At 54.9% G+C, this 26,311-nt stretch overlaps 1 protein-coding gene across 24 annotated transcripts in view; it reads right to left on the bottom strand.

Moving 5' to 3' along the window:
• Positions 1-26,311, bottom strand: part of ARHGEF10L (Rho guanine nucleotide exchange factor 10 like) — a 179,668-nt gene that overhangs the window by 47,769 nt on the left and 105,588 nt on the right. For 12 of the 24 annotated variants that reach the window (XM_077972391.1, XM_077972342.1, XM_077972366.1 and 9 more), the window contains 10 exons: positions 25,580-25,696; positions 24,024-24,116; positions 22,562-22,735; positions 17,699-17,844; positions 15,633-15,647; positions 15,195-15,376; positions 12,495-12,610; positions 11,810-11,937; positions 10,201-10,301; positions 1,720-1,841 (listed from right to left, as the gene is read on the bottom strand). In XM_077972391.1, the coding sequence (XP_077828517.1) occupies positions 1,720-1,841; positions 10,201-10,301; positions 11,810-11,937; positions 12,495-12,610; positions 15,195-15,376; positions 15,633-15,647; positions 17,699-17,844; positions 22,562-22,735; positions 24,024-24,116; positions 25,580-25,696 (1,194 nt within the window). Of the gene's footprint in view, positions 1-1,719; positions 1,842-10,200; positions 10,302-11,809; positions 11,938-12,494; positions 12,611-15,194; positions 15,377-15,632; positions 15,648-17,698; positions 17,845-22,561; positions 22,736-24,023; positions 24,117-25,078; positions 25,210-25,579; positions 25,697-26,311 lie in introns of those variants that run through there. The other 12 variants (XM_077972446.1, XM_077972426.1, XM_077972438.1 and 9 more) reach the window with 2 other exon arrangements.

Raw genomic sequence — 26,311 nt, forward strand, 5'->3', positions numbered from 1 at the left:
GACAGGGTCTCACTCTGTCCCCCAGGCTGGAGTGCAGGGGTGCAATCACAGCTTACTGCAGCCTCAACCTCCTGGGCTCAAGCGATCCTCCCATCTCAGCCTCCCAAGTTGCTAGGACTATAGGCTTGCGCCACCACACCTGGCTAATTTTATTTTTTATTTTGTAGAGATGGGGGTCTTACTATGTTGCCCAGGCTGGTCTCAGACCCCTGGACTCAAGTGACCCTCCCACCTTAGCCTCCCAAAGTGCTGGGATTACAGGCATGAGCCACCACGCCCAGTCCCGGTATCCATTCTTATCTGCAATTCACTGTCACATACCAGCCAGAAGGATCCAAAAAATGCAAATTATAAATCAAATCGTGCTAGTCCCCAGCTTGGGAAACATCTGTTTCCAAGGCTTTTCACTGTTCTGAGAATGAAATCCAAAGCTGACCCAGCCTGCAAGGCTGGTGTGGTCCAGCTCACCCATCAGCTGACCTCGGGGCCCGCCCTCTCTCCTCCCGCCTTACCTGGCTTCCCCCACTGTTCCTGCTGCACCCTCTGTGTGGGTTTGTCTACTGGGAATATCATTCCCATCCCTGGGCTGAATCCTTCTTGCCATTCAGGTCTCAGTTTAAACGCCACCTCCTCCAAGTGGCCATCTCTGAACCTCAACCCACCCATGTATCTATTGTGGCCCCGATGTCTTTGTTATGCACCTCACTCTTTTCTATTTCCTTTGGTTTGCTGGGTTTTTGCCTCTCTCTCTCTGCTAGGATTCAAAGCTTGTAAGTCTTAGTCACTACTGTATTCCCAGGGTCTAACACAAAATAGGTGCTCAAAAAATTACATGCAGAATGGACAAGTGAACAAATGAACTCACATCTCAAGGATTTGTTCTTTCAGCTGTTTAGATCCCCAGTCTACAGCCCAATCGGCACGTCTCTTGGGGCTCACCAAGCTGAGCCTGGGTCCCCAGCTGGTGCTCCCATCCCTGCAGCTGAGACGACCTCATCTCCCTGGGAAAGGGGAGGCAGTAGTTGCTCCAGATGGAGGGCGGGCTAGGACAGGGTATAAGGCCAGGTAACCCGTAGGGGCTGAACATCCTCATGGTTAAGACCCTGGGTGTTGTGATCAGGCAGGGCAAGGTTCAAATTCTTACTCGCTGTGTCCTTTTTGGAAAATCATAGCACCTGTCTTAGCCTTAGTTTCCTTATCTGTGAAATGGATAGAGAAACATCTACTCGCAAGGTTCTTACGGATATTAAAATAAGAGAATGGCAGGAAAGAACCAGGGGGTACAGCAAGTGCTCAATACACGGGAGGCCTGATGGCACATCAGGGAGCATCCCACAATGAGGGCAATCCCTGCACCAAAGCCAGCTCCTACCTGGCAGACCACAAAGCACCCAACCCACAGGGGCTGGCACAGCCGCTTCGGTATGATCTGGAGCCATGCCATCAACAGATGAGATCATTGCTGTTTATTATCTCAAAATAATGGAATTTTCCAGTCACTTGACCCACAGTGGTCATTCGCCTCCATTTTTTTGGTGGGAAAGCTAATTCCCGAAGCAACAAAAAGGCTCGACCAAGTCTGTCAGTAAGAATTTAGAAGCCGCAGCTGGAACCTGAGCCTTCCCTGCTGTGGGCGCTCCCTGGAAACTCTGGTTCTCCCAGGCGAGGGGGAGCCGCAGCCACCTTCGAGGTCGGCTCAGCAAGATCCGCTCCACTCACCTGCAGGCTGAGTGCCCGGGAGGAGAAGGCAGGGATGCAGCAGGCCAGGATCGGGCACCAGAACGGGGCTTTGCTCTTCTTGTCCTCATCCGGGCATAGCCAGCCTGGCTGGTTCTCCTCCCCTACAGCAAGAGGAAGGAGGTGGGTAGAGCTGGTCAGAGTCCAAGGACCAACCAGGTCATGAGGAGCCCTCCAAGCCCCAGGGAGCCACTGCAGGCCCCAGAAGCCTGGCCCCATCCAGTCACTCCCCACCCTACTCCTGCCAGACTGAGATGAAATCCAGCCTCAGGAGTGAGGCCGTGGCCAGGGTCTCAGGCAGGGAGCTGAAAAACTTAAGGTCCCAGCTTGACCATCCTACTGCTGAACAACCCTGTGCAAGTCACCCCAACTCTCTGAGCCTCGATTTCTTTGCCTAGAAAATAGGAATGCTAGAAATGCTTTCGTCCTGTGGTTGTTATGAGAACCAAATGAAATAATAGATGTGAAAGGGTTTTTTTAAAAAAATATTAAGATGCTGAACAGAGTACAGATCCCTGTTGCCTTGAATTTCTGCTGCAGAGTAGGAGATAGACCATGAATGATCAGAGGACAGGAGGCCGCCATTGTGGCATTCACACTTGACCGTGGTGGTGATGGAAATGCGGGAGAATTACACTCCTGCTTCCTTCAAGACTATCCTGAAATTAGGAAGCCACCTGCCTCCAGTTCGCCCACCCTAGCTGTGCCTCAAAGCTCCCAGGGACCTGTTACAAGTACACATGCCTAACCTGATCCCAGACCCAGGACTCACCACGGGAGATCACCGTGCTAAAGAGCATCTGCTAAACCTCGTTCTTTATGGAGGCTCCTTTACACGGCTTGGGGCTCTGCTCACACGTCCCCTCCTCCGAGAAGTCCTCCCTGACTACCCTGACTACAGTGGCCCCTTCTCTCAGGAATCACTCTAAAGACCCTGTCTTACTTTCCTCACAGCCTTCATAACGATCTAAAATTATCTGTGGTTCATTTCCATAAGTCTCTAATGTGAAAGCTATAGGCAGTGGGGGTCTGCACTGTCTCATTCACCGCTGTCCCCCTGACACCCAGCACACTGCAAGGCACATAGTGAGTGCTCAGAAAACATGGCTGGAAAGAATGAATGAAAGGAAAGAGGGAGGAATAAACCACTATCTGTTCTGAAGAATTCTCCCTGTGGAGGATCCCTTCCTCCTTTACGCTCCCTATGAGGACTCCCTTCCAGGAAGCCCACAGCAAGGATGGGCATGAGGAAGACGCCACCTACTATGCGCCCACACATCAGGCACCACACTGAGCGCCACCGTCTATGCCCTGGCTTAGTCTTCACAATTGCTGAGCATAGTCAGAATCATTATTTTCACCCCACAGAGGACGACACTGGCACTCAGGGATTTGGTAACACAGCCAGACCACAGCCTTGGCTAGGGGGCAGCACCCAGATTCAGGCCTAGGTCTGAAACCCAAGACTGAATTCTCTGGACTAGACCAGGCAGCCTTCAGCAACCACACCCACCGAGGCTCCGTCGCAAAGGCCTCTGGGCCCAGTGATGCTAGAGTAGCTCTGCTACAGGCAGCCAGAGACATGGACAGGTGGCCCAAGGAAGAGAGGCCACTTACTGCAGTGACCCCACGCTGAGGAGTGCCCAGAGCTCCAGAGCCACAAGGGCAGGTCACAGACTGAACCGTTGTGTTGCAACGCACTTCTCCGTGACAGAGAGGAAGCTGGGACCTACAGCCAGCCTGCCTCTCCCCTAGGAGGGGCCAGCTCCGCCTAAGAGTGCCCGCCAGCCACACCAGGGCCCCCTGACACTACAGTCGTCTTCACTCAGCAGCCAGGCCCATCCTGCTAAAACTTACATCTGGCCTCACCGTTCCCCTGCTTGGAAACATCAATGGAGACCCAGTCTGCCCAGAATAAGATCCAAACTCTCCTGGAAGAGCTGCGAAGGCCCCTTCCCTCCCCGGCCTCCTCCCTCGGCCACCAGCTCCACTGAGCTGGACTGTGCTCAGCAACCTCACTGGGATGGGCCCGGAGGTTCCCTCTGTCCGGAACTCTACCCCTCAGCTCCCCAGGGCTGGTTTCTTTCCTTCTTAGAGAGGCCTGCACCGCCCATGTCTCCATGCCCTGGCCTCTACCACCTCAGCCCACTGGAGGGTATCACACCTCTCAGAGCTACTCCCTGCTCCTCCACCAGTGTGGCTCTTCTTCCTTTGTGTGCGTGCACATGTGCATGTGTGCACGCGTGTGTGTGTGCGCACATGGAAGTAGGGGCTCCTCCACCATGTCGGTGTTCTGTGAAGGCCGAAACCTCCCACCCTATTTCCTTCCACACCTCACCCAACCCACTCACGCAGCACTGGACCCACCACGGACCATCAGTACATTCAGGGACACGAACAAAAAGTCTCTTTTCTCAGAGCTTCATTTTCCAGGTTTGTCAGATGTACCCCTGACATGAACATTAATCTGACTCGCTTTCATCGAAGAGATCCTGCCGGGTCAGAGCGAAGGGCTGGACATGAGTGAGGAAGGACCACCCTGAGAGCAGTCGCAGGCCATCGCTGCCCGAGAGAGGCGGCATCTGAACGCCAGCACAGCAGGAGGAGCTGGAATGAGGTGGCAGGTGAGATGCTATTTGAGAAGTGAAAGACATTCCCAAATGTCAGGCATAACGACGTGAAGGCGCCAGCACCCAGCGCGCTCACACCCTCCGGCCTGAGTCACTGAGCAGTGAACTCACTCCCGAAGCGGGCCCAGAGCCGTCGTCCTCCATGTCCGGCCCTCTACCCTGCTGGGCCCTGGAAGCAGAGTTACGTAAGACCTGATCCCTGCCACTAGGGAGGAAAGGCCAACATGAGAGACCCTCAGGGAAAGGGCACGACCGCACAGGGCGCGCACATTGCCATAACAGACACTTCTACGTGCCCCCACCTCACAGTTTCCACACTGCCTCACTGCATCCTCACAGCCATCATGGGAAACAGGTCCTTCCATCCACACTCCACGCTGGCCAGCAGAGGAAAGGGGAAAGCAGGGGAAGGCCCAGATGCCAAGGAACTAACCCACGGGGGCCCCTTGCATGGTGCCTGCAACGTAGCTCGTCCCGGGGCAGCGCAGCTCTCCTAGCCTCTCCTAGCCTCTCCTAGTGTGCCGGGGCTCACCACGCCGCCTCTTGGACAAGCCCCTGGGCAGCAAATAAAGATAGGCCAGATTTGAGAGCTTGTCCCTGCTCTCAAGGAACTTACAATCAAGCAGATCCTCACCTCTACCAGACAAGAGCTCTGGTCTGGACCCCCAATTCCTCACCCCACAGCCTGCAGGAGTTAGGTGAGCGAGCATCTCCCCGCCCTAGCCCCTGTCACCAGGGCACCCAGAGCTCAGCTCCTCTCTTTCCTCCCCGAACACCCATAGCCCATCAAGTCCTGGCAATTTATTCGTATGTATTTTTTTAATGATCTGACCTTCTCCTTCCAGATGGTGCCTTCCCTGCCTGCGACTGGGGACATTACAAGAAAATGGAGTCGTTGCTCCCCATCTGCCACTGCCATTGTTCCCATCACAAAACCAGAGTGGCGGAGACCAAATGAGAAGGCTGCTGTCGCTGAAAATTGAAAGCCCGCTTGGGATAAGTGACATTAAGAACTGGCACCGACGGCAGAGCCGCGATTTCCATTTGACACTAAGTGGGGGCTTATTTAGCGCCCAGCTCTGTTTGCCAACACCCCCTGGGCATGAGAGCTCCCCATGGGACACAGGGAACAGCTCCAGGGTTGCAGATCCCCCACCACCCTCAGAACAATCCCCTCTGGTCTGCTAGAAGGACCCGGGCAGATCCCACCTCAGTCTCCAACTCGCCGTGTGACACGGAGCCAGGTACTTACCCTCTCTGAGCCTGTGGCCTCATCTAGAAAATGGGGGAAAGAACTCCAACCATATGGAGTTGTGAGCACTGGAAATCATATATATCATGCCTAGCAGACACCAGGCACTCTGGAAATAGCAGCCATGATGGTCGCTGTCCTCGCTGCTCCTATTACTGAGGGCAGCTGAGCCCACCGCAGGCCCTGCCCCGCTTCTCCAGCCCGACCTGCCTCCCAGACTCCTACTGGGCTCAGTCCCAGTATCATGCCTTTACTGCTCTTCCCGAACCTCCCAAACTTAAAGCCACCTTCAAGATACCGCTCACACCTCCCCAGCACCACAGAGATGCTGCTGGCCACAGCCACAGACGTCAGACTGGGCCAGACCTCAGCAGGCATCTCATCCAACCACCTGTCCCTTACAGAGAGGGCCATTGGTGTCCAGGGAGGCCAGGCAAGTGGCCAGCCTCCCAGCTGGGGTAAAACCAGGGTCAGGCTCCAAGGCCATGCCCTCCTTGGAGAGTAGACCCATCCCTTCCAGCTGCAGGGCGTGGGCAGATCCCAGCACCAGCCTGTGGGACAGCAGTGAGGGTTAAAGGACATGATGAGGTCTAGAACGCACTTCACACGCTGCCAGGGCTGTGCTCAGGACCCAGCAGCTGGAGTCACCACTGGAAGGAAAACTGGCGTTAGTGTGATGACTACGGGCCAGAAAACTAAACCAAATGAGAGGCGGCAAGGGAGGGGAGGGCCCAGCCCTGCGCTCAGGCTCACTGCCTTGGGCCACCTGGTTATGTCCCTGTGAGTTTGGCATTGGCCGTGGCCTGCCAGGCCCATGTCCCCTTGAGAGGTGGGAATGAGGAGGGCCACGGATGGGAGGAGCTCCAAGGGCCCAAGGGTATGGGGCAGCAATGCAGCTGTGTGGGCAGAGCAGGTGGTGCTGGGGGAGGGCACAGGAAGGGAAATCAGGGAGCCCCCTACCTCACCTCTTCCTTCTCTGGGGCCTTCCATCTACAGCCCTGTTCAAGCCCTAACAAGAGCCGAACCGGTAGAAAGAGGTAGGAAGATATCCTGGCCCTGTACTAAATCGCGTGTGACCTCAGAAAGGCCATTCCCCTTCTGAAATGCAGACACTGCTTGACCTAGGAGCCTCTCTGACAGCTCCTATGTGCCAAGGGCTGGCTGTCTAGGCATCTTCCACGCACCATCTCCCCACATTTTCATGTGACCCCTGTGCAGGGGGCACTGGCATTTTCCCCATTTTCTGATGGAAAATCCAAGGCATCTCAGAGTAGTTTGCCGGGATCACAGAGCTGGTCAGTGGCAGAGCTGGGAACGGAGCCTGGATGGTCTGGCTCCATTTCCCATGGTGCTGAGGACCACGCCTTACTGCCTCTCAAACCTTCCTGTGTGCCAAAGAATGCAACAGGGCCCTTGGAGATCTAGTCCAACTCACAAATAGGAAAACTGGGTTTCGGGATGGAGTCTGCCTTTCCCAGGACCACAAGGTATGGTGGTGGCCATGCTGGGGTTTGAACTGGGTCCGCAGATTCCCCAGGGCTCCCTGCCCCTCCAAAGGGCAGAGCTAATACACTCTCCCAGATCCCAGGCTCCCCCACCACATCCCTCTCCTTTCTCAATCTTCAGATTATGATCCTGACACACTGTAGTCAGGGAGAGAGAAAGATACAGAAAATAAAATAAAGGAATAACAGGCTTTGGGAATAAATGTTTTTAACATATTCTATTTCTAACAGGCTCATATTATCGTCCCCTCCCAAACCAGGCACTGCAGATTAAAAAAAAAAAAAAAAGTACTGGCAAAATAAAAGAAACAAATAATTCAAGCCCCAAGGGAACACAGGCATTCAAATAAGATTTCAAATGACTCTCCTTCCATTAAAACTTTTGCTGCAGTGAAGCTGTGTGGAGATAAGGCAGCCCAGCGTCTTCACAGGCTGCGGAGAGCTGGGGCTGCCTGAATCGCCATCTCCCATCCCTCCAGCACCAAGCCCCATGCAGCAAAGCACGTGTTGTTCAAACAGGAGAGTCATCTGCCTTTAAAGCAGGTGTACACATGGGGCTTGGGCACTTCCCAGGATGGAAGTGATGCGCGGGGTGGGGAGGGGAGCGCATGGTCCAAGGGGCAGGGAAGCCACGTTAGCCTTTCTGAGGGCCAGGATTCCCAAAGTCTTCTGCCAGGGACAGGGCAGCTTCTGCTTAAAACCCTTTCTGCACACTCCAAAGGCCTTTCTGTCACCCAGAAACATCCAGCTGAGGCCAGAGCAATATCAGCACTGGATCCAAGAAGGGATGGGCTGAGTAGAAGCCTCTGGTCCAGGTTCCCCCACAGGCAACCCCTCCCCATTCCTTCCCCCACCTCCACACCTGCCTCTCCCATGCCCTCTCCCCACAGCAGCCAGAATGACCCACTTAAATGAAAATCAGATCAGGACATTATTCAGCTCTCAATGCTATAATGCACAGCTTCCCATCATGCCCAGAACAAATCCCATACGGCTCTCCCTGGCTTCCCAGAAAACCTGCCCACAACATACCCACCCACCTACTTCCCTCCCCTTCATCTGCCAGTGCTGGCCACTCTGGCTTCCTTTTGTCCCTACCTCAGGGCCTTTGCACGTGCCGTCCCCATGCCTGGATCACTCCGCCCAGATCTTTGTGCAGCTTCTGAGGTCCCTGCCTCCAGGTCCCCCACATGGCAGGCCCAGGCCAGCTCTATGCCCTGCACAGCATAACTCCTGCTTGCAGATTTGCTCCCCATTTAACGTCCTCCTTCCTGCCCCTCATAAATTTAAGTTCCTTGAGAGCAGAGATCTCTCTGCTTTTGTCATTATTCTTTCCCCCATGCCCAAAATTACGTAGAGTCTCAATAGTTTTTTTCAATTAATGAAAACCAGTGACAAAGGTCCTCTTTTTTTTTTTTTTTTCTTTCTTTTTTGTGAGATGGAGTCTCACTCTATTGCTCAGGCTGGAGTACAGTGGCACGATGTTGGCTCACTGCAACCTCCGCCTCCTGGGTTCAAGTGATTTTCCTGCCCAACCTCCCGAGTAGCTGCGACTACAGACATATGCCACCACGCCTGGCTAATTTTTTTGTATTTTTAGTAGAGACGGGATTTCACCATGTTGGCCAGGCTCGTCTCGAATTCCTGACCTCAGGTGATCTGCCCACTTCGGCCTCCCAAAGTGCTAGGATTACAGGCGTGAGCCACTGCGCCCAGCCAAAGGTCCTGACTTCTTTCCAGAAATGTTTTTGTTTTGTTTTGTTTTGTTTTGTTTTGTTTTTGAGATGGAGTCTGGCTCTGTTGCCCAGACTGGAGTGTAAACTCGAACTCCCGGATTCAAGCAATTCTCCTGCTTTGGCCTCCCAAGTAGCTGGGACTACAGGCATGTGCCAGGCTCATTTTTTGCATTTGTAGTAGAAACAGGGTTTCACCATGTTAGCAAGCATGTCTCGATCTCCTGACCTCGTGATCCACCTGCCTCAGCCTCCCAAAGTGCTGGGATTACAGGCGTGAGCCACTGTGCCCGGCCTTCTGTAAATGTTTTAAAACCTGTTGGAAATGTGTGCTTCTCTATAGAAAGATCATACCAGAAACAAAATCAAAAAAAATGTCCCTGCTATTGGCTGGCATCGGCAAATGGGAACTGTGGTACATCATAGGGAATAATAGCTCTGTCTGGAGGGTACATGAGCCTCTCATCAACTCAAAAAATGGACAAGTAAAGTAATTACAACTTAATGGACGCAGTCTGCAGACAGACTCTTGCCAAGCCGAGGAAGCAGAATGGACAGGGATCGAGACCGGGCTTTGGAGGCAGGCCGCCCAGGGTCTGCAGCCCAGATCTGCCCCTTCCTGCTGTGTGACCTCAGGCAAGTCCCTGCACCTCTCTGGGCCTCAGAATCCTCAATGGAAAAGAGATTCTCAACAGACCTAACTCTTAGGGCTATTGTGAATGTGAAATGAAAAAGATGCACATAAAATACTCAGAAAAGTGCACATAAATATCCATTTAGGTATCTGTATTCGTATCATGGGGTGCACCGAAAGAAAAGCATAGTAGTGAGGTCTTTGGTCTTTGAGAATCAGTATAGTCCAACCTGCATCATTTTTCCAGGTATCATTTTTATTGAGATATAATTCAGTTACCATAAAATGCACCCTTTTGAAGTGCACACGTCACTGATTTTTGGTGTAGTCACAGAGTTAAGAAATCACCACCATCTAATTTTAGAACATTTCATCACCTCCACCAAAAAACCCTTAGCAGTCACTCTCCATTACCCTCTCCTCCCAGGTCCCTGGCAACCACTAATTTACTTTCTGTCAAGTTCCATCAATTCCTAGTTGGGGAAGCTGAGGCTCAGAGAGGGGAAGTGACTTGTCCAGGGTCACAGAGCAGAGCCTCAGGGCTCCGGCTCCGGCCCCAGCTGTTTCTCCACCACACCGCCTCCCTCCCACTCAGAAGCCTCCCTGCCCCCCACAGACCCTGAACACCCATCCTGTACCCTCACACACCCCAAACCTCCCCTCTCTGCACCCCTGCCCCCTGAGGCACTCTCCCTGGGGCTATACTCACGGAGTCCGATTTTGGCCAAATGTAACCTGTTGACCCAGGAAATCTTGCTCAGGGGGTTGGGGGTGATGAAAACCACCATAAAGCTGATGGGGCGGCCGGACCTGCGGTGAGAAGGGTGAGGGTGGATGTGTGAGTACCCACACAAGGGCTGGGCTCCCCCGGCTGTCACGTAGTACTTCCTCCAACCCACGTGCCCTGGAGATTGGGGAGGTCTGGTCGGAGCATCCCCAAAACGTGGCCAAAGAGGTTAGTGGCCTGGCAAAGCCTCAGTCCCCTGGAGGAGGAATCCCTTCACCCACAATGGCCCCCAGAGGGAGGTACCTGGCCAGAGTGGCCGAGCCACGCTCCCCAGCCTGGCTCCGGGAGCCTCTGGCTTTGTGCCCGGCAGAGCCTCTGCAGGCTGCGACTCCACCTAGTCAGCGGTCAGCTGTCCACAGGCCTTAGACACCTTACGTGTCTGACCACGTGCCTCTAGAGGGAGGAATGGGTCTCACTTGGGTCTGTTCCCAGCACCTGGCATGGGGCAGTTGCTCAGTAAATGTTTGCTGAGTGGACACATGAATGAATGAAGAAATGAATGAATCGGGTTAAGCACCAGCTTGGGGCAACCAGAGGTTGCTGTTGTCACCATACTGTCCTCTCACCTCGGAGCAGTGGGGGCCTTCCTAGCCCTTTGGGAGGTGGGCAGGGCAGTGTCACAAGCCTCTAGGGTGTGCGTGGAGAATGGGAGGCAGAGAGAAGGGAGACGGAAGAAGGGAGATGGGCAGGCCACTCGGCAGAGAGGCGGTAGATTCAAAGCTGCTGACTCCTGCACATGGTTCCCTGGGGAACCAAGCCCATGGTCCTGCCTCAAATGATAGTGCTCCAACCTTCTCTTCCTTGCAGCCACTGTGCTTGTGACACTCTATCCCCAACTTCACCCCACCCTGGAAGCCAAAACCTGGGCATTGAGCCCCTCACTGCACTGACCTCGGCTTCAGAGTCAGACCCCATAAGGACCCAGCTCTGCCTCTCACAATGTGGCCTTCAGCCTCTCCTGTAACTCTCTGAGCCTCACCTTCTTCATCTGTAAAGTGGAAATAAAAAGACCCAACTTACAAAGCCTCAGGAGGACCAGAAAGATACCTTCCCCTGTCTCTGCCGGGCCAAACAGCTACGTCTATCATCAGTTCCACAAACCTCAGTTGGGGTCTACTGTGCACAGCTTCTGTGGTGGGCATTTTGGGGGTAAGGTAGTGCTGCGGGGAGGCTGGGTCCAGAGAGAGGAAACCCAGGGCCTGGCCTGGGGGCCTAGATAGGCTGATGTGACTGAAAAGGACATAGCGCAATGGAACTGACCAATGGCAGAGTGTCTGAGTATCCTAACAGTGAGCCAGGCTTATCCAGGATATGACCAGGGTGTTCATTCATTCATTCATTCCACAGTCTTTCCATGAGCACCTACTGCGTGCCAGGTGCTATCCCAGACACTGCCCACGATGCCTACATATCCACTCCCACCATGGCATCTTGACAAATAAGAGGGCTCCAGGTACCCTCTCCGGATCCCCTGCTCCACTGGAAGCCCAGCAGAGGCAGCAGCCCTCACTCCAAGACCCCCTCCTCTCACTTGTCAGGTTTCCCAGGAAGCAGGAGCCTGAGACGGCATTTGTTGGCCGAGTGGATCTCTTCCTCCTTCACCCGCATCAGCCTCTGCAGGGCCAGGCACCAGTCTTGAGCCACGGTCATGTTCAGGTTCTAGGGTTCAGGAGGCGAATGAGGTTACCACACAGCCCACTGGTTCCCCAAAAGCCACCCCAGATCCTATAGGAATCACAGCACCCCAGAGGAAGGGAACTGAAGAAGTCCTGGAGCCTCACTGAGGCTGCACATTTAGCCCCAAGCAGGAAGCCAACTCGCCATGCCCCAGGCTTCCCAGCCCTGGACTCAGATCCCACCTGGCGGCCCTCCTCTGAGAGGGACAGGCCGTCGCAGCCACTTCCCTTCCAGACTGGGCAGAGGCCCAGGAGGGGCCACATGACGGAATGGCCACTGTGCAGAGAACAAACAAAGACCCCACAGCCAGGGTCCGCTCAACCCAAACCAGAGGGTGTACCCGAACCAGGGGCCGCACAAGAGACTTCCAGGCAGGGACACAGAGCTTCAGCAGCGACGGTTGCCTATGGGAGCTCAGAAGCCAGAAGCGCATGGTGGGCATGGGCCAGGAGAGGAGCCCCTCCCTACTGAGCTTTCTGAATCCGGGCACTGCCCACACCAGGGAGCTCAGGCCAAAAAGGCCAGGCCAGGCCACGTACCTGGTAGGTGCCGTGCAGCGTGCTGATGAGAAGCGTGATCTGCTCCACCACGGCCAGGTCCTTCTGCAGGTCCTGCAGCTCCTGGAAGAGGCGTGGGGGGCCGAGGTACACCTTATCTGGGCAGAGAAGAGACCAACTCGGGCTCAGGTGAAGAAGGCGTTAACAAGAAGCCAAGCATCTGCTCACAACAAAAAAGATCCAGAAAGTAACATTATCCAGTTCCTACCCTGCCCCGAGCACCCAGACTGGCTGGGAAGCCAGATCCTTTCAAGGGTGAAGCCTAACACCTGAGATCCAGGCCACAGTCAGTCCGTACAAAGGGCTGTACGAGACCACAAGACCAAGAGCAAGCTGTGCCTGGGAGCAGGGAGGGGCCTGCACGGGGCTGGAAGTGTGGTGGGCACTGCCGGGAGAGAAAGACAAGAGCATGTGCAAAGGCACTGTGGCTTGAGGCACCCCGTGAACAGCAAGTTGTTCAAAGACAGCCTGAGGACCTATCGTGTGCCAGATTCCATGCTAGAGACTGGAGACAGCAGTACACAAGACAGACAGGGTCCCCACTCTTCCGGAGCTTATGACCTGGGCAGGACGAGTGGTGGAAGAAGCGGTCAGTTAACGAAGGTCGGTGGTAGGAGGTGGTGGGGAGAAATATCAGCGTGGTGGGACAGTGATGGGGTGAGTGGGCCCAGATCCCCAGTGATGATACAGATGGAGTAAGGATGAGATGGGGGTACGGGGCGGCAGCTAGAGATAGAGCAGGAGGGTCCAGGAGGACCAGATGGGAAGGCTTTGAACACCGGGCTAGGAATCTGGACTGTATTCTCTAGGCCATGGTTTTGCACACTGAGGTCTTACGAAGCCCCAGGGGAATGGAGGGGAAGCCTTAATGGGGGTTTTCATTGAGACAATGATCTGAAAAACAGGTGCGTATCCTGAGTCACCTGTGTGGAATGAGTTTAAAGCCACACTCTGCTGCCTGGTATCAAGGCTTCCATGGACTGTGGCACCTGAATGGTCACTGGGCAACAAGCAAAGAGCGTGGCGAGCTTGGGATGTGGACAATGCGCTCACATCAGAGGGGCTCTGCAGTGACCCAAACTGGGGAGCTCATGGGAAATGCAGATCCCCAAAGGGCACCCTGTGGCACAGGCACAAAAACGCAGAGGCACCTGCTCCACCAGGGCCTGCGCCACATCCACATTGTGAGCAAATTGGTTTCAGCAAAACAACATCATCCATCAAGTTACATTAATGCTGTTAATTGGAATGTTATGGTTTTGTAGCTTTATTTTTATTCAGTTTGTGGTTTGGTTTTGGTTTTATGGTTCTTCAAAGGCTATAAGCAGAAGGCGTTGATTTCAGGGGGGTTTGTATTTGTATATATTTGAATACAATATAATGAAGGGTTCCACAAGAACTTCTTTCCCCTTTAGAAGGGGTCTGGCAGTATGTGACTCTGGTTTGAGGAATGCGGCTACAGACACGTCATTGTCACTGAAGGAGGGATCCCCTAAGCAACCCTGGAGTGCATGAAGGATGCTAGACCCCGCGGCCAGCAGAAAGGAACCCTGTGCCCCAAGCGGCGGCGAGGGAGAGTGCGGTCGAGCCAGCGCAGAGGGTGCCTCTGAGGAAGGCACGTGGGCCAGAGGACTCTTCCTATACCCAGCAGAGCTGCCGGAAGAGACAGCATCGGCAAGCGGGCACAGCTGTCCCAGACCAGCACCCAGACGGCAAGAGTAGGTGGTGCAATCGCTCCCTCAGAATTTCCAGAATTGTGAGCGGCCCATGAGGCAACCTCCCGGGTCAGACAGTAGACAGAGGGGGAAGTGAAACCCCAGTGCCTTTCTCACCCATGGAAGATGCCTCTGGGCACAGGGTTCCTTTCTGCTAGCCCTGCAATTTAGCATCCTGCGTGCATTCAAGGAACACTTATTAACGCCCATCGTGCCCTGCGCTCCCGGACAGGGCTGCAGCCAGGCTGAGAGGAGAGACATCAACCGGTCAATCACTCATAAAGGGGAAAATGCACCAGAGGTCTCGAGAGCACAGGAGGGGCAACCTGGCTCAGCACGAGGGCATAAGAAAAGGCTTCTCTGAGGAAATGCCATTTGAGCCAAGCATAGATGAGACAAAAACAGGATGGCAGGAGAGTACTTGGCAAAAGGCACAGGCTGGAGAGGGCATGGTGGGAGGGAGCGTGGCCCATCCAGGAGCCCAGAGAGACTGGCGTGGCTGCAGCAGAGAGAAGGGGCAGAGGGAGGTGAGTGAGGCAGGTGGGGCGCCCCCAGGACCGGCAATGGGAAGCCACTAGGGAAGGATGACACGCACTGATCTGACCTGCGTTTTGAAGAATCAGCCCTGGGGATGCGCAGAGGATGGACAGGGAGGGGGCACAGGTAGGAAGAAGGAAGGAGAGCGGCCAGGTAGCTGCCACAGCAGGACTGGGTGTGTGGCACCCAATGTGGAGACGGAGCGAAGTGCATGGATTGGGAGATGTACCTGCGCACACCCAGGTGAGGCCGTAGCTCTGCATTTCGGTCCAGGGTGGGGCTGCAAAACCAGCAAGAGCTTCCCGGCCAAGCCACCCATCAGCCTGTGTAGGAGTCCCCAAGACGGGGCCAAGCCTGGGTAGGAGCAGCCCAGGCTGTGGCTGGTGAGGGCGAGGGTGATGCATGCAGGGCACAGAGAGGGGGTACTCACTCTGGGCCTGCCCTGAGGTGGAGGCCTTCTTGGCGCCTGCGTGCTGGATGAGCACGTTGTCCTTGTCATAGGTGCCACCGTCCTGGCCCACCTCTACCACCTGCACCTGAGGCAGCGCCGTGTTCCACTTCACCACGTACTTGGGCCCCAGGGGCACCAGGCTGCTGATCTCCAGCTGGCCCCTGTCGGGACAGAGAGGACGAGGCCGTGGAGAGGCCGCAGCCACCCCGCCCCACGGCTGGCCCAGGGCAATGCTCCTCCACACCAGCTCAGCCAGGCTTCACGCAGCCCCAGCGCAAGACCTCAGGCCAAAACCAAGCCAGGCAGAGCAGGGAGCCCTCACCAGGGTAGAAGCACCAGGCGCCCAGGGCCCAGCCCCATGTCCAGAACCACATGCCACCAGAGCCCCAGAGCCCCGGAGCCCCCTGAACCGCGTACCTGTGGTTGGCAGGCCTGGGAAAACAGACAAGAAGGAAAGGGAGGTTGTTATTACAAAGGAGTGGCTAATCTGGGGGCTGTGACCCCATGGGGGGCCGGCCATGGGGCTGGAAGGACAGACAGCCTCCTGCGGGGAGTGAGGGCATCAGAGGCCAGGTGTGGACAGAGGCGGGCCTTCCTTCATCTCTAGGTCTCACAACAGCCCCGCTAGGAAGCTTGGATGATCCCAGACAAGGACACTGATTCTCAGCCAAGTGAAGTGACTCAGCCCAAATCACCCAAACTGATTCCCCAACACTGGGCCACTAGCACCCCACTTTGCACTTTGCGCTAGAGCAACATGAAGGCAGAGAGGATATTCATCATACCGCGGCACCGTATGATGTCCAGGATATAAATGGGACTGAAGAATTACATCTTTGATTGAGTGAGTGAGTAAATGAACGAATGGGTCAGCCACAAGCCCTGCCCAGACCCATCTGTGACAGAGGCTTCCTTGCCTGAGTCCGTAACCAGGCCCTGAGCTCCTGGAGGCGGGGGCCAGGTCTCGGTCTACATTCAATAGATTCATAGACGGGTGGACAAATGGGTGGATGGTGAATGAGTGCGCAGGTCCTGAAACAGCCCTGTTTGTCCCCTTTCAGGACTCGTGATCGGTAACCACAGAAAATCCCCAAACCTACTCTGGCCAAACCCAGGAAGGCCCAAGCTGACTCAGTCCAGAGCCTAGAACTGATTCAGCTGGGAGGCGGGAGAGCTATGCTGAGATTCACATTCTACCGAGGTGATTGTTTCCCTCCTAGATTTCGGTGATTGTGGCCATACTATTGCTTCTGTGATGCTTTTTTAAAGTGGTGTCAAGGTGGGGCACAGTGGCTCACGCCTGTAATCCCAGCACTTTGGGAGGCCGAGGCAGGCCAATCACCTGAGGTCAGGAGTTTGAGACTAGCCTGGCCAACATGGTGAAACTCCGTCTCTAATAAAAAAACAAAAACAAAAAAAAAGCTAGGCGTGGTGGCGGGTGCCTACAATCCCAGCTACTTGGGAGGCTGAGGCAGGAAAATCGCTTAAACCCGGGAGGTGGAGGTTGCAGTAAACTGAGATCGTGCCATTGCACTCTAGCCTGGGAGACAGAGCAAGACTCCATCTCAAAAAAAACAATAAAATAAAAAAATAAAAATAAAAATAAAAATAAAAGTCTTGTCAAATATTGAGAGCAGAGATTCTCCTAAGAGCCTGGCTAGAAAAACCACCGCTGAAGTTCTCAGGGAGCATTTGATAGAGGGTCCCCTGCAGGACCAAGCAGGGGACACGAGCAGGTGAGCCAGGCAGGGCAGGAAGGCTGGAGAACAGCAGGGCCCAAGACCCAGCACCAGGCCCACGCGGCCTCGGGCAGCCAGGCCCCAGAATGTTGGATCTCTCCTATGTCTCACCCGTGGTTTGGGCTCCCTGTGTGAGTAAAACATAAGATACCCAGAAGCCTAAAGCAACTGACGGGCCACATCTTCAGGCTCCGGCCTAAAGCCTCGCCCTCACCCCGCACCAGGGCTCCGGCTCCCAGGCACAGCCCAGCAGCCGGGCTCTGGGCATTTCCACAACCCCTGGCCCAGAACCAGGAAACCAGGCTCCTCTGGGCTGATGACGATGCTCTGGTCTGTGGGGGAAAGGCAAAGGCTCACATTGAGAAATTCTGCGATCTGGCCAGAGCAAAACAGATTTGAGTTAAAGCCACAGGGATATGGGGTAGACACAAGGAAGAATCTCATGAATTTCAGTGTGGACAAAACCACTGTTTAGTCACCAACTGCAGAGTTCCAGAACAGACAACTCTGTACCATGGACAGCTGTGTGCCCAAGGCTGAGGGCTGCCCCTGATGACTGCTCCAGGTACTTCCCAGCATTGGGGACCAGCAGCAGAGCAGGCCGAGAGGGATGGAGAGGAATATTGGAAATCTAAACCAAGCTCATGTGGGGTCCCACTGCAGTGGGCGGCAGAGAGACTGGAGTAGGGCGGGACGGAGCATCTAGGAAGGGGTGCTTGCCCCCTCCAACCCAGGCTCACTTACTTGAAGTTGATGTTGGCACAGACAAGCATGTCATTGAGCAGGAAGACCCGACGCTCCTTGGACTTAATTAGCTGCCCACGGTCACCGTACACGGTCTCCGTCAACGTCTCACACAGGAGCAGCTGCCGCTGGCCCGAGGTCAACAGCTGGGGGAGGGGCAGGGAAGGTCAGCATCAGCATCGTGGCCCGGCGGCTTTACCACGCCACAGACCCAGAATCCTCCCATGGTGCAGAAAGGGAGACTGAGCCTGGGAGAGGCGGAGGAGGTGGAGCTACTCCTTCCATCCCTGGGTGACAAGATGCACTGGGGAGGAAGACCAGAGGACCACACGCTGGGGTCTCCTTTCTGGGGAGGCCTTGGGGAGTCTGAGCATTCACCAGCACCCGTGTGGGCCCAGCAGCCAGTGCCCCCTTCTCAGATGAGCCAGCCATTGCCAGCCCCTCTCTGTAGGGATTCTGCTTGATTGCCACTGCCAAGGACACAGCTCTGGAGTTACAGAGGTAGCTCTGCCCCCATCCCCACTCCTGCTGTGAAGCCCTCGGGCAGGTCACTTCGTATGTCCAAGCCTCAGTTTACTCAGCTACGAAGTGGGGGCAATTACCTCTACTGTTCACACAAGGTAATGAATATGTGACCAGGTCTGGCTACACGATTCTTGGGGTCCAGTGCAAAATGAAAACATAGGCTCTTGTTCAAAGTGACTATGAATTTCAAGATGGCCATAACAAAACATGAAAGCAAGCATGGCGCCCTTCTGGGCACCAGCCGTGTGTGATAGCACAGGTCCCGTGTGATGGCAAGGGTCACACGTGAAGGCACAGGTCACATGTGATGGCACGGGTTACTTGTGAAGGCACAGGTCACATGCGATGGCACGGGTCATGGCCTGAGAGGCCAGCCCTGTATGTGTGCTCCATAGACAGCTCCTGTCTGTGATAGTCTTTCTGGTGGAGCAGGCGTGGCCTTGTGCAGGGGACCCCAGCCTGCCCCCCAACCTGTTGAAAGCCTTGGCCTGTCTCGCCTCTTAGGTAGCCTCATGACAGAGTTGGAACAGACCTGCCAGTCTATAACACCACCTTCTGAGGACAAAGACTTTCACACCCCAGGCATCGGATCAGGCGCTTGGCAACCTCAGGCTGGATGTCAAGACCCCCCTGCTGGTGTCAGGGCCACTAACTCACCCAGGGACCCCCTGGGAAAACGTCTTTTTTCTAACGGGGATTTTTTTTCGGGGGGAGGGAAGATATTCAACAAAATTCATTCCCAAAACCCGTGACTCTGACGACAACCATTACGCTCCCCTTCCTTCCCCATCCTGTCTGGGAAAAGGACAGATCACCCCAAGCCTCCCCGGGAGAGAAAAAGACAGATCACCCCCAGGCATCCCCAGGAGAGAAAAAGACAGATCACCCCCAGGCATCCCCAGGAGAGAAAAGGACAGACCACCCCGAGCCTTCCCGGGAGAGAAAAGGACAGACCACCCCAAGCCTCCCCGGGAGAGACTGCTGTTGTTCTCCAAAGCATCATCTCTCTCAAGTCAACACACAACCAAAAGTCCCAGTGGGACCAAATGCCCAGTGTGTGCCAGGCACTGAGGACAGCACTCAATATTCCACATCTCATTGAATCAGCTCAGCAGTCCTTGAGGCCCTCCCCATTACCCAGGTGAGGAAACCGAGATTCCAGAGGTAAAGTGACCTGCTGAGACCCGCCTGCTGTTGATTGACAGCACAGGACAGAGCAGGCCATGTTCACCGTTCCCTGCATTGAGCAGCTAGTTCATAGTGTGACAGGAGCCAGGGGAGGCCCCGCCGCTCCTAACATGCAGAACTCAGGGTCCTCCATGGCTGCTAAGGCCAGGCTCCACCTCACTATTTCCACAAGCAAACCAAATGCCAACTCAAGAGAGCACTACTTGGACCCTGAAGACAGCAGGGCCCCCCACCCCAAGGGCTGACCAATGTGCCAAGACCCAGAACTTGGAAGAGGAAAGTCCCCTGGGCTATGGCAGTCAGCCCCTGCCCCTTTGGCAGATTAAAACCAAGAAAAAGAAAAAGAAAACCAGGATGTTGCACAAACGTCCCCTTTGGAGGCTCCTGCGTAGGCTATTTTGAAACAGCTGGCATGGTTCCGTTTCGGGTTACACCCAGTTTCGTTTCTGCTTCTCCCTGGGTGTTGGTGATAGGGACATCACTGAACAGGTCACAGAACTGGCCAGGACTGTCCAGGGAGGGCCCTGGAAGGGAAGCCCAGGGTGCAGGCCCCACCACACTCTTCCTAACATCTCACACGGTCCAACCCACCCTTACCTGGCAAATGGAGAAACGGAAGCTTAGAGCCTCCAGTCCTTTGCCCAACATCAAACAGCCAGGGCCCACCTCACAGAACAGGAGAGGGCAGAATGGCTCTTTCCAAGCAATACAGAATTGATTTCCTCCTCCCAAGAGGCCTCCCCCCACTGCGGCTGCAGGGGTGTATGAGGCAAAGCAAGAGAAAGCCTCTTGGTCACCAAAAAGGGAGCTGAAGGTGGGGAGAAGAGAAGATTCCTGAGCACAAAGGCCAGCACGGGTGGCCATGGCTTCAGCGGGGCTGAAGGCTTTTTCTCCCGAGACATTCCAAACTCGAGGCTTGTGTGGGGGATGGCTGAGTTAGTCCTCCCTGGAACCAGGGGGTGGAGAGTGACCCTGCCGCTCACGCCCAACCTGAGCCACGTGGATGGGGACATCCCGAGGAGAGGGCGCTGTCCCCTGCCCATCTCATCTTCCCCAGCCCAATCCTTCAGGTGTAGGTAAAGTGAACTCAGACACCTTAGAGGCCAGCAGGTAACATCAGTGGGAAAGGTGGGTGGGGACCAAGGGGAAGAGGTCACCAGCCACTCAGGGGGCTGGTGCCGCGTGGGAAGGTGGGCCAGTGAGCCAGCTCTTCCTACCCTCCGAGGAGACCCACAAGTCTGAATTTTATACGATCCCTCCCAATTTTTAAATGTTGGCAACTACTGCCATGTTCTTAAAAATACCGTGTGGGCCAGGCGCGGTGGCTCATGCCTGTAATCCTAACGCTTTGGGAGGCTGAGGCAGGAGGATCACTTGATCCCAGGAGTTTGAGACCAGCCTGGGCAACATAGTGAGACCCCATCTCTACAAAAAAAAAAAATTAATTAGCTGGATGTGCTCGCTCATACTTGTAGTCTCAGCTACTCGAGAAGCTGAGGCAGGAGGCTCACTTGAGCCCAGGAGCTCAAGGCTGCAGTGAGCCATTCTTGCACCACTGTACTCCAGCCTGGGCAACAGCATGAGGTCCTGTTTCAAAATAAAATGAAAATGAATATTAAATTAAATAGGATAAAATACTGTGTGGGCCACAACACAACCTGCAACGTGAATTTAGCCCGAAGCAGCAGAGTCCAAAGATGTGGGCTGCCTGAAGCTCGGCACTGCAGGGGATCCTACAGGAGGACTTGTCCCCGCCCCACTTCACAGCCATGGGGTGGAGAGCAAAGATGCTGATGCAAGTTAGACAGCACTCTACACTGTAAAGTGCAGCGCACACGGAAAGGGCCACCGTCCCTCTGGGCACTCCTTCCTGGACTCTTAGAAAGGTCTTCCCCATGCTGCTAAAACCTCCCTCCCGGAAACGGCCAGCCACAGGCCTTAGTTCTGCTTCTAGGACCCCACAGAGCCAAGAGCCTCCCAGTCTATTCCCCAGAAGATTTAAACCTCTCCCTATGACCTCACACAGTATCCCTTCTCCAAAGAACAGTCCTGCAATGTGCCCAGGGCCTGGGCACCCCAGCCTGAACTATCCCAGCCCTCCCCAACGCTCCAGTAGGTGAGCAGGGGGGCCGGGGTGTGGGACCTCCCAGAGACCCCAGCAAAGCACCAGGCAGTTCAGGTCATATGCTGAGAGGGAAGAAGAGGGACTCCAGTGACCAACAGGTGACTCTGTGAGGTGACCTTGTGCTTTAAAAACAGGCTCCTCTGTGGACTCATTTGCAAGTCTTTTTTTCTCCCCCCTTTGGAAACATAGCATTTTGCTCTGTCACCCAGGCTGGAGTGCAGTGTCACAATCTCGGCTCACTGCAACTTCTGCCTCCTGAGTTCAAGTGATTCTCCTGCCTCAGCCTCCCAAGTAGCTGGGATTACAGGCGTGTGCCACCAAGCCTGGTTAATTTTTGTATTTTTAGTAGAGACAAGTTTTTACCATGTTGGCCAGGCTGGTCTCGAACTCCTGACCTCAGGTGATCTGCCTGCCTCGGCCTCCCAAAGTGCTGGGATTACAGGTATGAGTCACCACACTCGGCTCAATTTTTTTTTTAATAGCATGTTCCTAAGTGGCAACCCCAAAATGTGGTATGGACTTTTCATCTTTCTTCTTGTGTTAAGGACAGTCAGGAAGCCGCTTTGCCAGCTCCCTCTTTCACTGCAGCAGCCCTGGGGCTCCGGTGCTATTAAATGCTCCTCATTTCAAAGGGAACAAGTGAGATTCAGAGAGGGTGGGTGATTCCCTTGAGGGCACACAGCAAGCACCTGTGGCAAAATCTGGATTTAAACCCAGATTCTGACTCTCCAGAGCCTGCTCATTTAACTAGGCTTTGATTTCTGGAGTCTTTACTGGAAATCACACTGATGCGCAAAATGAACTTTTATCCTAAAATAACATGAATAGGAATGAACGTGGAGGTCCCGCTGAGGATCCAATCCTCAAGTCACGTCTGGGGGCCTGGAAGAGCGAGGCCTCCCCTCCCTCAGAGAACACTGCCACCTAGTGGGTGGCGTGGGTCAGGGACACGGGCAGGAGCGCAGGTGAGGGCAGGCAGGTGAGGGCAGGCAGGTGAGGGCAGGCAGGTGGGAGGACCAGGTCACCTTATTGAGGCTGCTGCGGTCGCTGACGCTCTTGGTCAGCTGCTGGATCTCAGCCACCTGGTCAGCCAGACGCTTCTGCTCGTTCAGCTTCTCTGCCAGCGTCTCCAGCTCCGTGAGGGCCAGCTGCAGCGACAGCCTGTCCGGGTGGCCCCTGGGGGTGTTCTTCAGCATGTCCTGCCGGGCCAGAGCCGAGACTGAGCAGCCCACCCATGACCAACTCTACCCCAGCCTGGGCAAAGCCTCACCCTGCGCACCCCCCTACACACACTCGGTCTGCAAAGGGCCCGGCCTGAGGCCAGGACACATGGCACCAGATGCAGAGCAAGACCTCAAGATACAGCTAATGAATGAAAAAGAAAACAAAAGCATGGATCTTTCTAGGAATAGACTCAAATGAACTGAAAGCAGGCTCTCAAACAGATATTTATCCAGCCATGTTCATAGCAGCATTAGCCACAGTCGCCAAAATGTGGAGGCAAAAATGTCCATCGACACCCAAATGGGTAAACAAAATGTGGTCTCTCCATACAATGGCATATCATTCAGCCTTGAAAAGGAGGGAAAATCAGACACGTGCTAGGACACGGATGAATCTTGAGGATCTTATGCTAAGGAAAACAAACCAGTCAAGAAAAGAAAAACATTGTGTGATTCCACATATACGTGTTCTCCTAGAGCAGTCAGAGTCATAGAGACACAGGGTAGAATGGTGGTTGCCAGAGGCTGTGGGAAGGGAGAATCGGGAGTTGTTAAATGGGCACACAGTTTCGGTTTGGGATAATGAGAAAGTTCTGGCATGGGTGGTGGTGATGGTTGCAGAACAATGTGAATGCACTGAACTGTACACTTAGAAATGGTTGTGATGGTAAATAAATGTATAGATCAATCACTGACCAATTGATAAATGGTATGGTTACATAAGAGCCTACTCCCACAGCCCGGCAGCACTGAGAGTGGAGAGGAATATGCCACCAGACCCCTCAGTCTGGTAACCACCCTCTCAGCTCCCTGATGAGGACCAGCCCCTGCCCAAGGACCCTCAGCAGTTGGGACAGTGTCCCAGGCTCTCCAGGACCCTGTGTGGGGCTAATGTCCCTTAGGCATCCCCTGTTCTGCAGCTGGAATCTGAACTGGCCAAGCTCAGCACGTTTACTGGACATCTCCATGCCAGGAGCCCCGTGGGTCCTGGGATTCCCTGTGCCTTCATTCCCTTCCTGCAACCTAGGCTCAGGCCACCAGCAGCCTCTCGGCATTCCCCACAGAGGGGTGTGCCAACTGAGCTGTGAGTTATGATCAGTGTCACTCTAGAAGTGGAGAAAGATGAGGCCAGAGTCCCACAGCAGGTTGGGTGGGTTGTGGATCATGGACAAGAGCCCGGACCTCCTCCCTCCCACCCCAGGAGTCGCCTCCCAGCCCACAGGCAAACCCTGTGGGTCGAGGCTGCTGGAATCCCGAGCGGTACCTGAAGCAGAAGGATGAACTGTGGGAACCTCTGGATGGGCTTGACCATCAGCCCGTAGAGGGTGACACGGTCTGGGCTGCACACCTGCCGTCGCTGGTGGAGACAAGTTTCTGTCATTCGCTGACTCCCTGCAGAGAGGGCCCAGTGCCCCAGAGTCCAGACACTGTCCCCATTCTGGGGTCCTCTCCCCAGGCCCTAAGACCCTGCCCATCCCTGGGCTTGCAAGAAGAGCTGACAGAGGTCCCTGGTTCCGCAGCCAGGGATCCCTCCCACCACCAGTGCCCCTGCATGGCCCCACACCCTCAGGAGACTAAAGCAGTCATCTTAAGGTCTCTGGACTAAAGGCATAACTCGGAAACTCGGTAATTTATTCAAGACATCAGACTTCTAGAAGTGGCCAAGGCAACCATTCCCTCCACTTAAACTAAATGCAGACAGGTTTGGGCTAGGATAAGGGGCGGGGCACAGGGGGGGCCTTCTGTCCTGTCTCTTGCATCTGTCCCCCACTCCATCCACACACCTGTTACCTGGTCCTGGCCCCCATATGCTGCAATCCCACAGTTTCTCCACCTGCCTCCACTTCCATCTGCCCCAGCTCAAAATCCTTCAATGGCTCCCCATTGCCTGAAATATTACATCCTAGGCCCTGAGCCTGGAGGTCTAGAACCACCCAAACTGAACTCAGCTGCCTCTCGGTGTGCACACTCAGGCCTTCTCTCCTGGGACTCCCCAACAGGCATCAGTGCTCCCAGAATCCAAACAGACCTTCCCACCCCTCTCCTCCTGCCTCTGACCTTTGCCCCACTATCCTTACACCTGATATAGCCTCTCCTCTGTCTTTTACCTGGCACAATCCCACCATCCCCCACCAGGGCCCATGTCAGATGGCAGCTCCTCCTGATCCCCTGTTCTTTTCGATGGAGACAGTGGGTTCCTCCACCGAGGCCACGGCATCTAACCTGGGCTGCCTGCACATGTGAACGTCTCCTGGCACCTAGCCCAGCTGCATCCTCTGCCAGCCAGCAGGCTCCCTGCTGGCAGGGGCTCTGACTCACCAGACTACACTCCCAGAGAAATCAGCGGAGCCTGGGCTCAGCAGCACATGAGAACTCTGAAGTTTTCGAAGCCTTTAACCTTTACTCTCCCACGCAATGCTCAAGATACTCCTTTAAGGAATTTTCTCACCCTTTCATAAATGAGGAAAAGGAACCAGCTTAGCAACCCTGGAGCCACAGCCCGCCACAGGGCCAGCCAGGTGGACCCACGCACTCACCAGGGCACAGGAGGCAAAGGCTCAGCGAGATGACACAGGTCTCCCCTCCACCCTGCCAAAGCTCCAGGATCCCAACTGCTTAGAGACACTTGGCTACCCTCCTCCCAGGGGCAGGAGGCAATGATTTTCCTCCCATGGGACTGGGCTGCCCCAAAAGGAAGAAGGGAGGTGTCCAGGCCAAAGCTACGATGTCATACCCAAAGCTGGGGCCAGAATGCTCCCTCCTGCCTGAGCAATCTCCCTGCCCACCCCGACCAGGCCCGGTACCACCGTGGAGGCCCACCTTGAGGAACTCGAGGAAGGCAGGCTTGGTGAGGCAGGCCTTCTTGATGATGGACATGGCGCTGGTGAAGTTGTTCACGTAGTCACTGTACACGTCTAGCACCATGGACTTGGAAAACTGAAACGAGGCCGGTGTGGGCCAGGGAGGCCGCCTCAGTGCAGGGAGCGGAACGAAACGAGGCAAGTATGGGCCAGGGAGGCTATCTCAGTGCAGGGAGCGGAAGGGCAGCCTGCACTCACCCCATGCTCCCTTAGTGCCTCGAGCTGTGCAAATCCATCACCCTCACTGGGGTGAGGACATGGGGCTCAGAGAGGTAGAGAGGCCGGCCTGAGGTCACAGGTGGGATGGGGTGGTGCCATGGGAGAGCCCAGGGGGCCTTCACCTCCCAGGTCTCCATCCCCAGTGCAGCAGCCCAAGCCCACAGGTGGAGGGAGGAGAGGTGGGGAGAGAGGAGAGGGGTGGAGGGAGGGTGGGGGCAACACCCATTCTACTGCATTCGTTCATGAAATCGAATGCCCCTGGCCCTCCGCCTTTAAGGAGAGTGCTCCTGGCCTCTCACCAGGCAGTGTGCCCAGAGTTGAGTTGCCGAGGGAGGGATGGTCGGCCCAGAGTCAACCAACCCTCTCACCAGAGCCCCTGACATACACCTGGAAGGTCGGACCTATTTAGTGACTCTATTGAGCACTATGGCTTTCAAAAAAAAAAAGGTTTTTTCTTTTAGCAAAACCTTAT

The sequence above is a fragment of the Macaca mulatta genome, chromosome 1 (genome assembly GCF_049350105.2).
Source record: "Macaca mulatta isolate MMU2019108-1 chromosome 1, T2T-MMU8v2.0, whole genome shotgun sequence".
Classification (NCBI taxonomy): Eukaryota; Metazoa; Chordata; class Mammalia; order Primates; family Cercopithecidae; genus Macaca; species Macaca mulatta.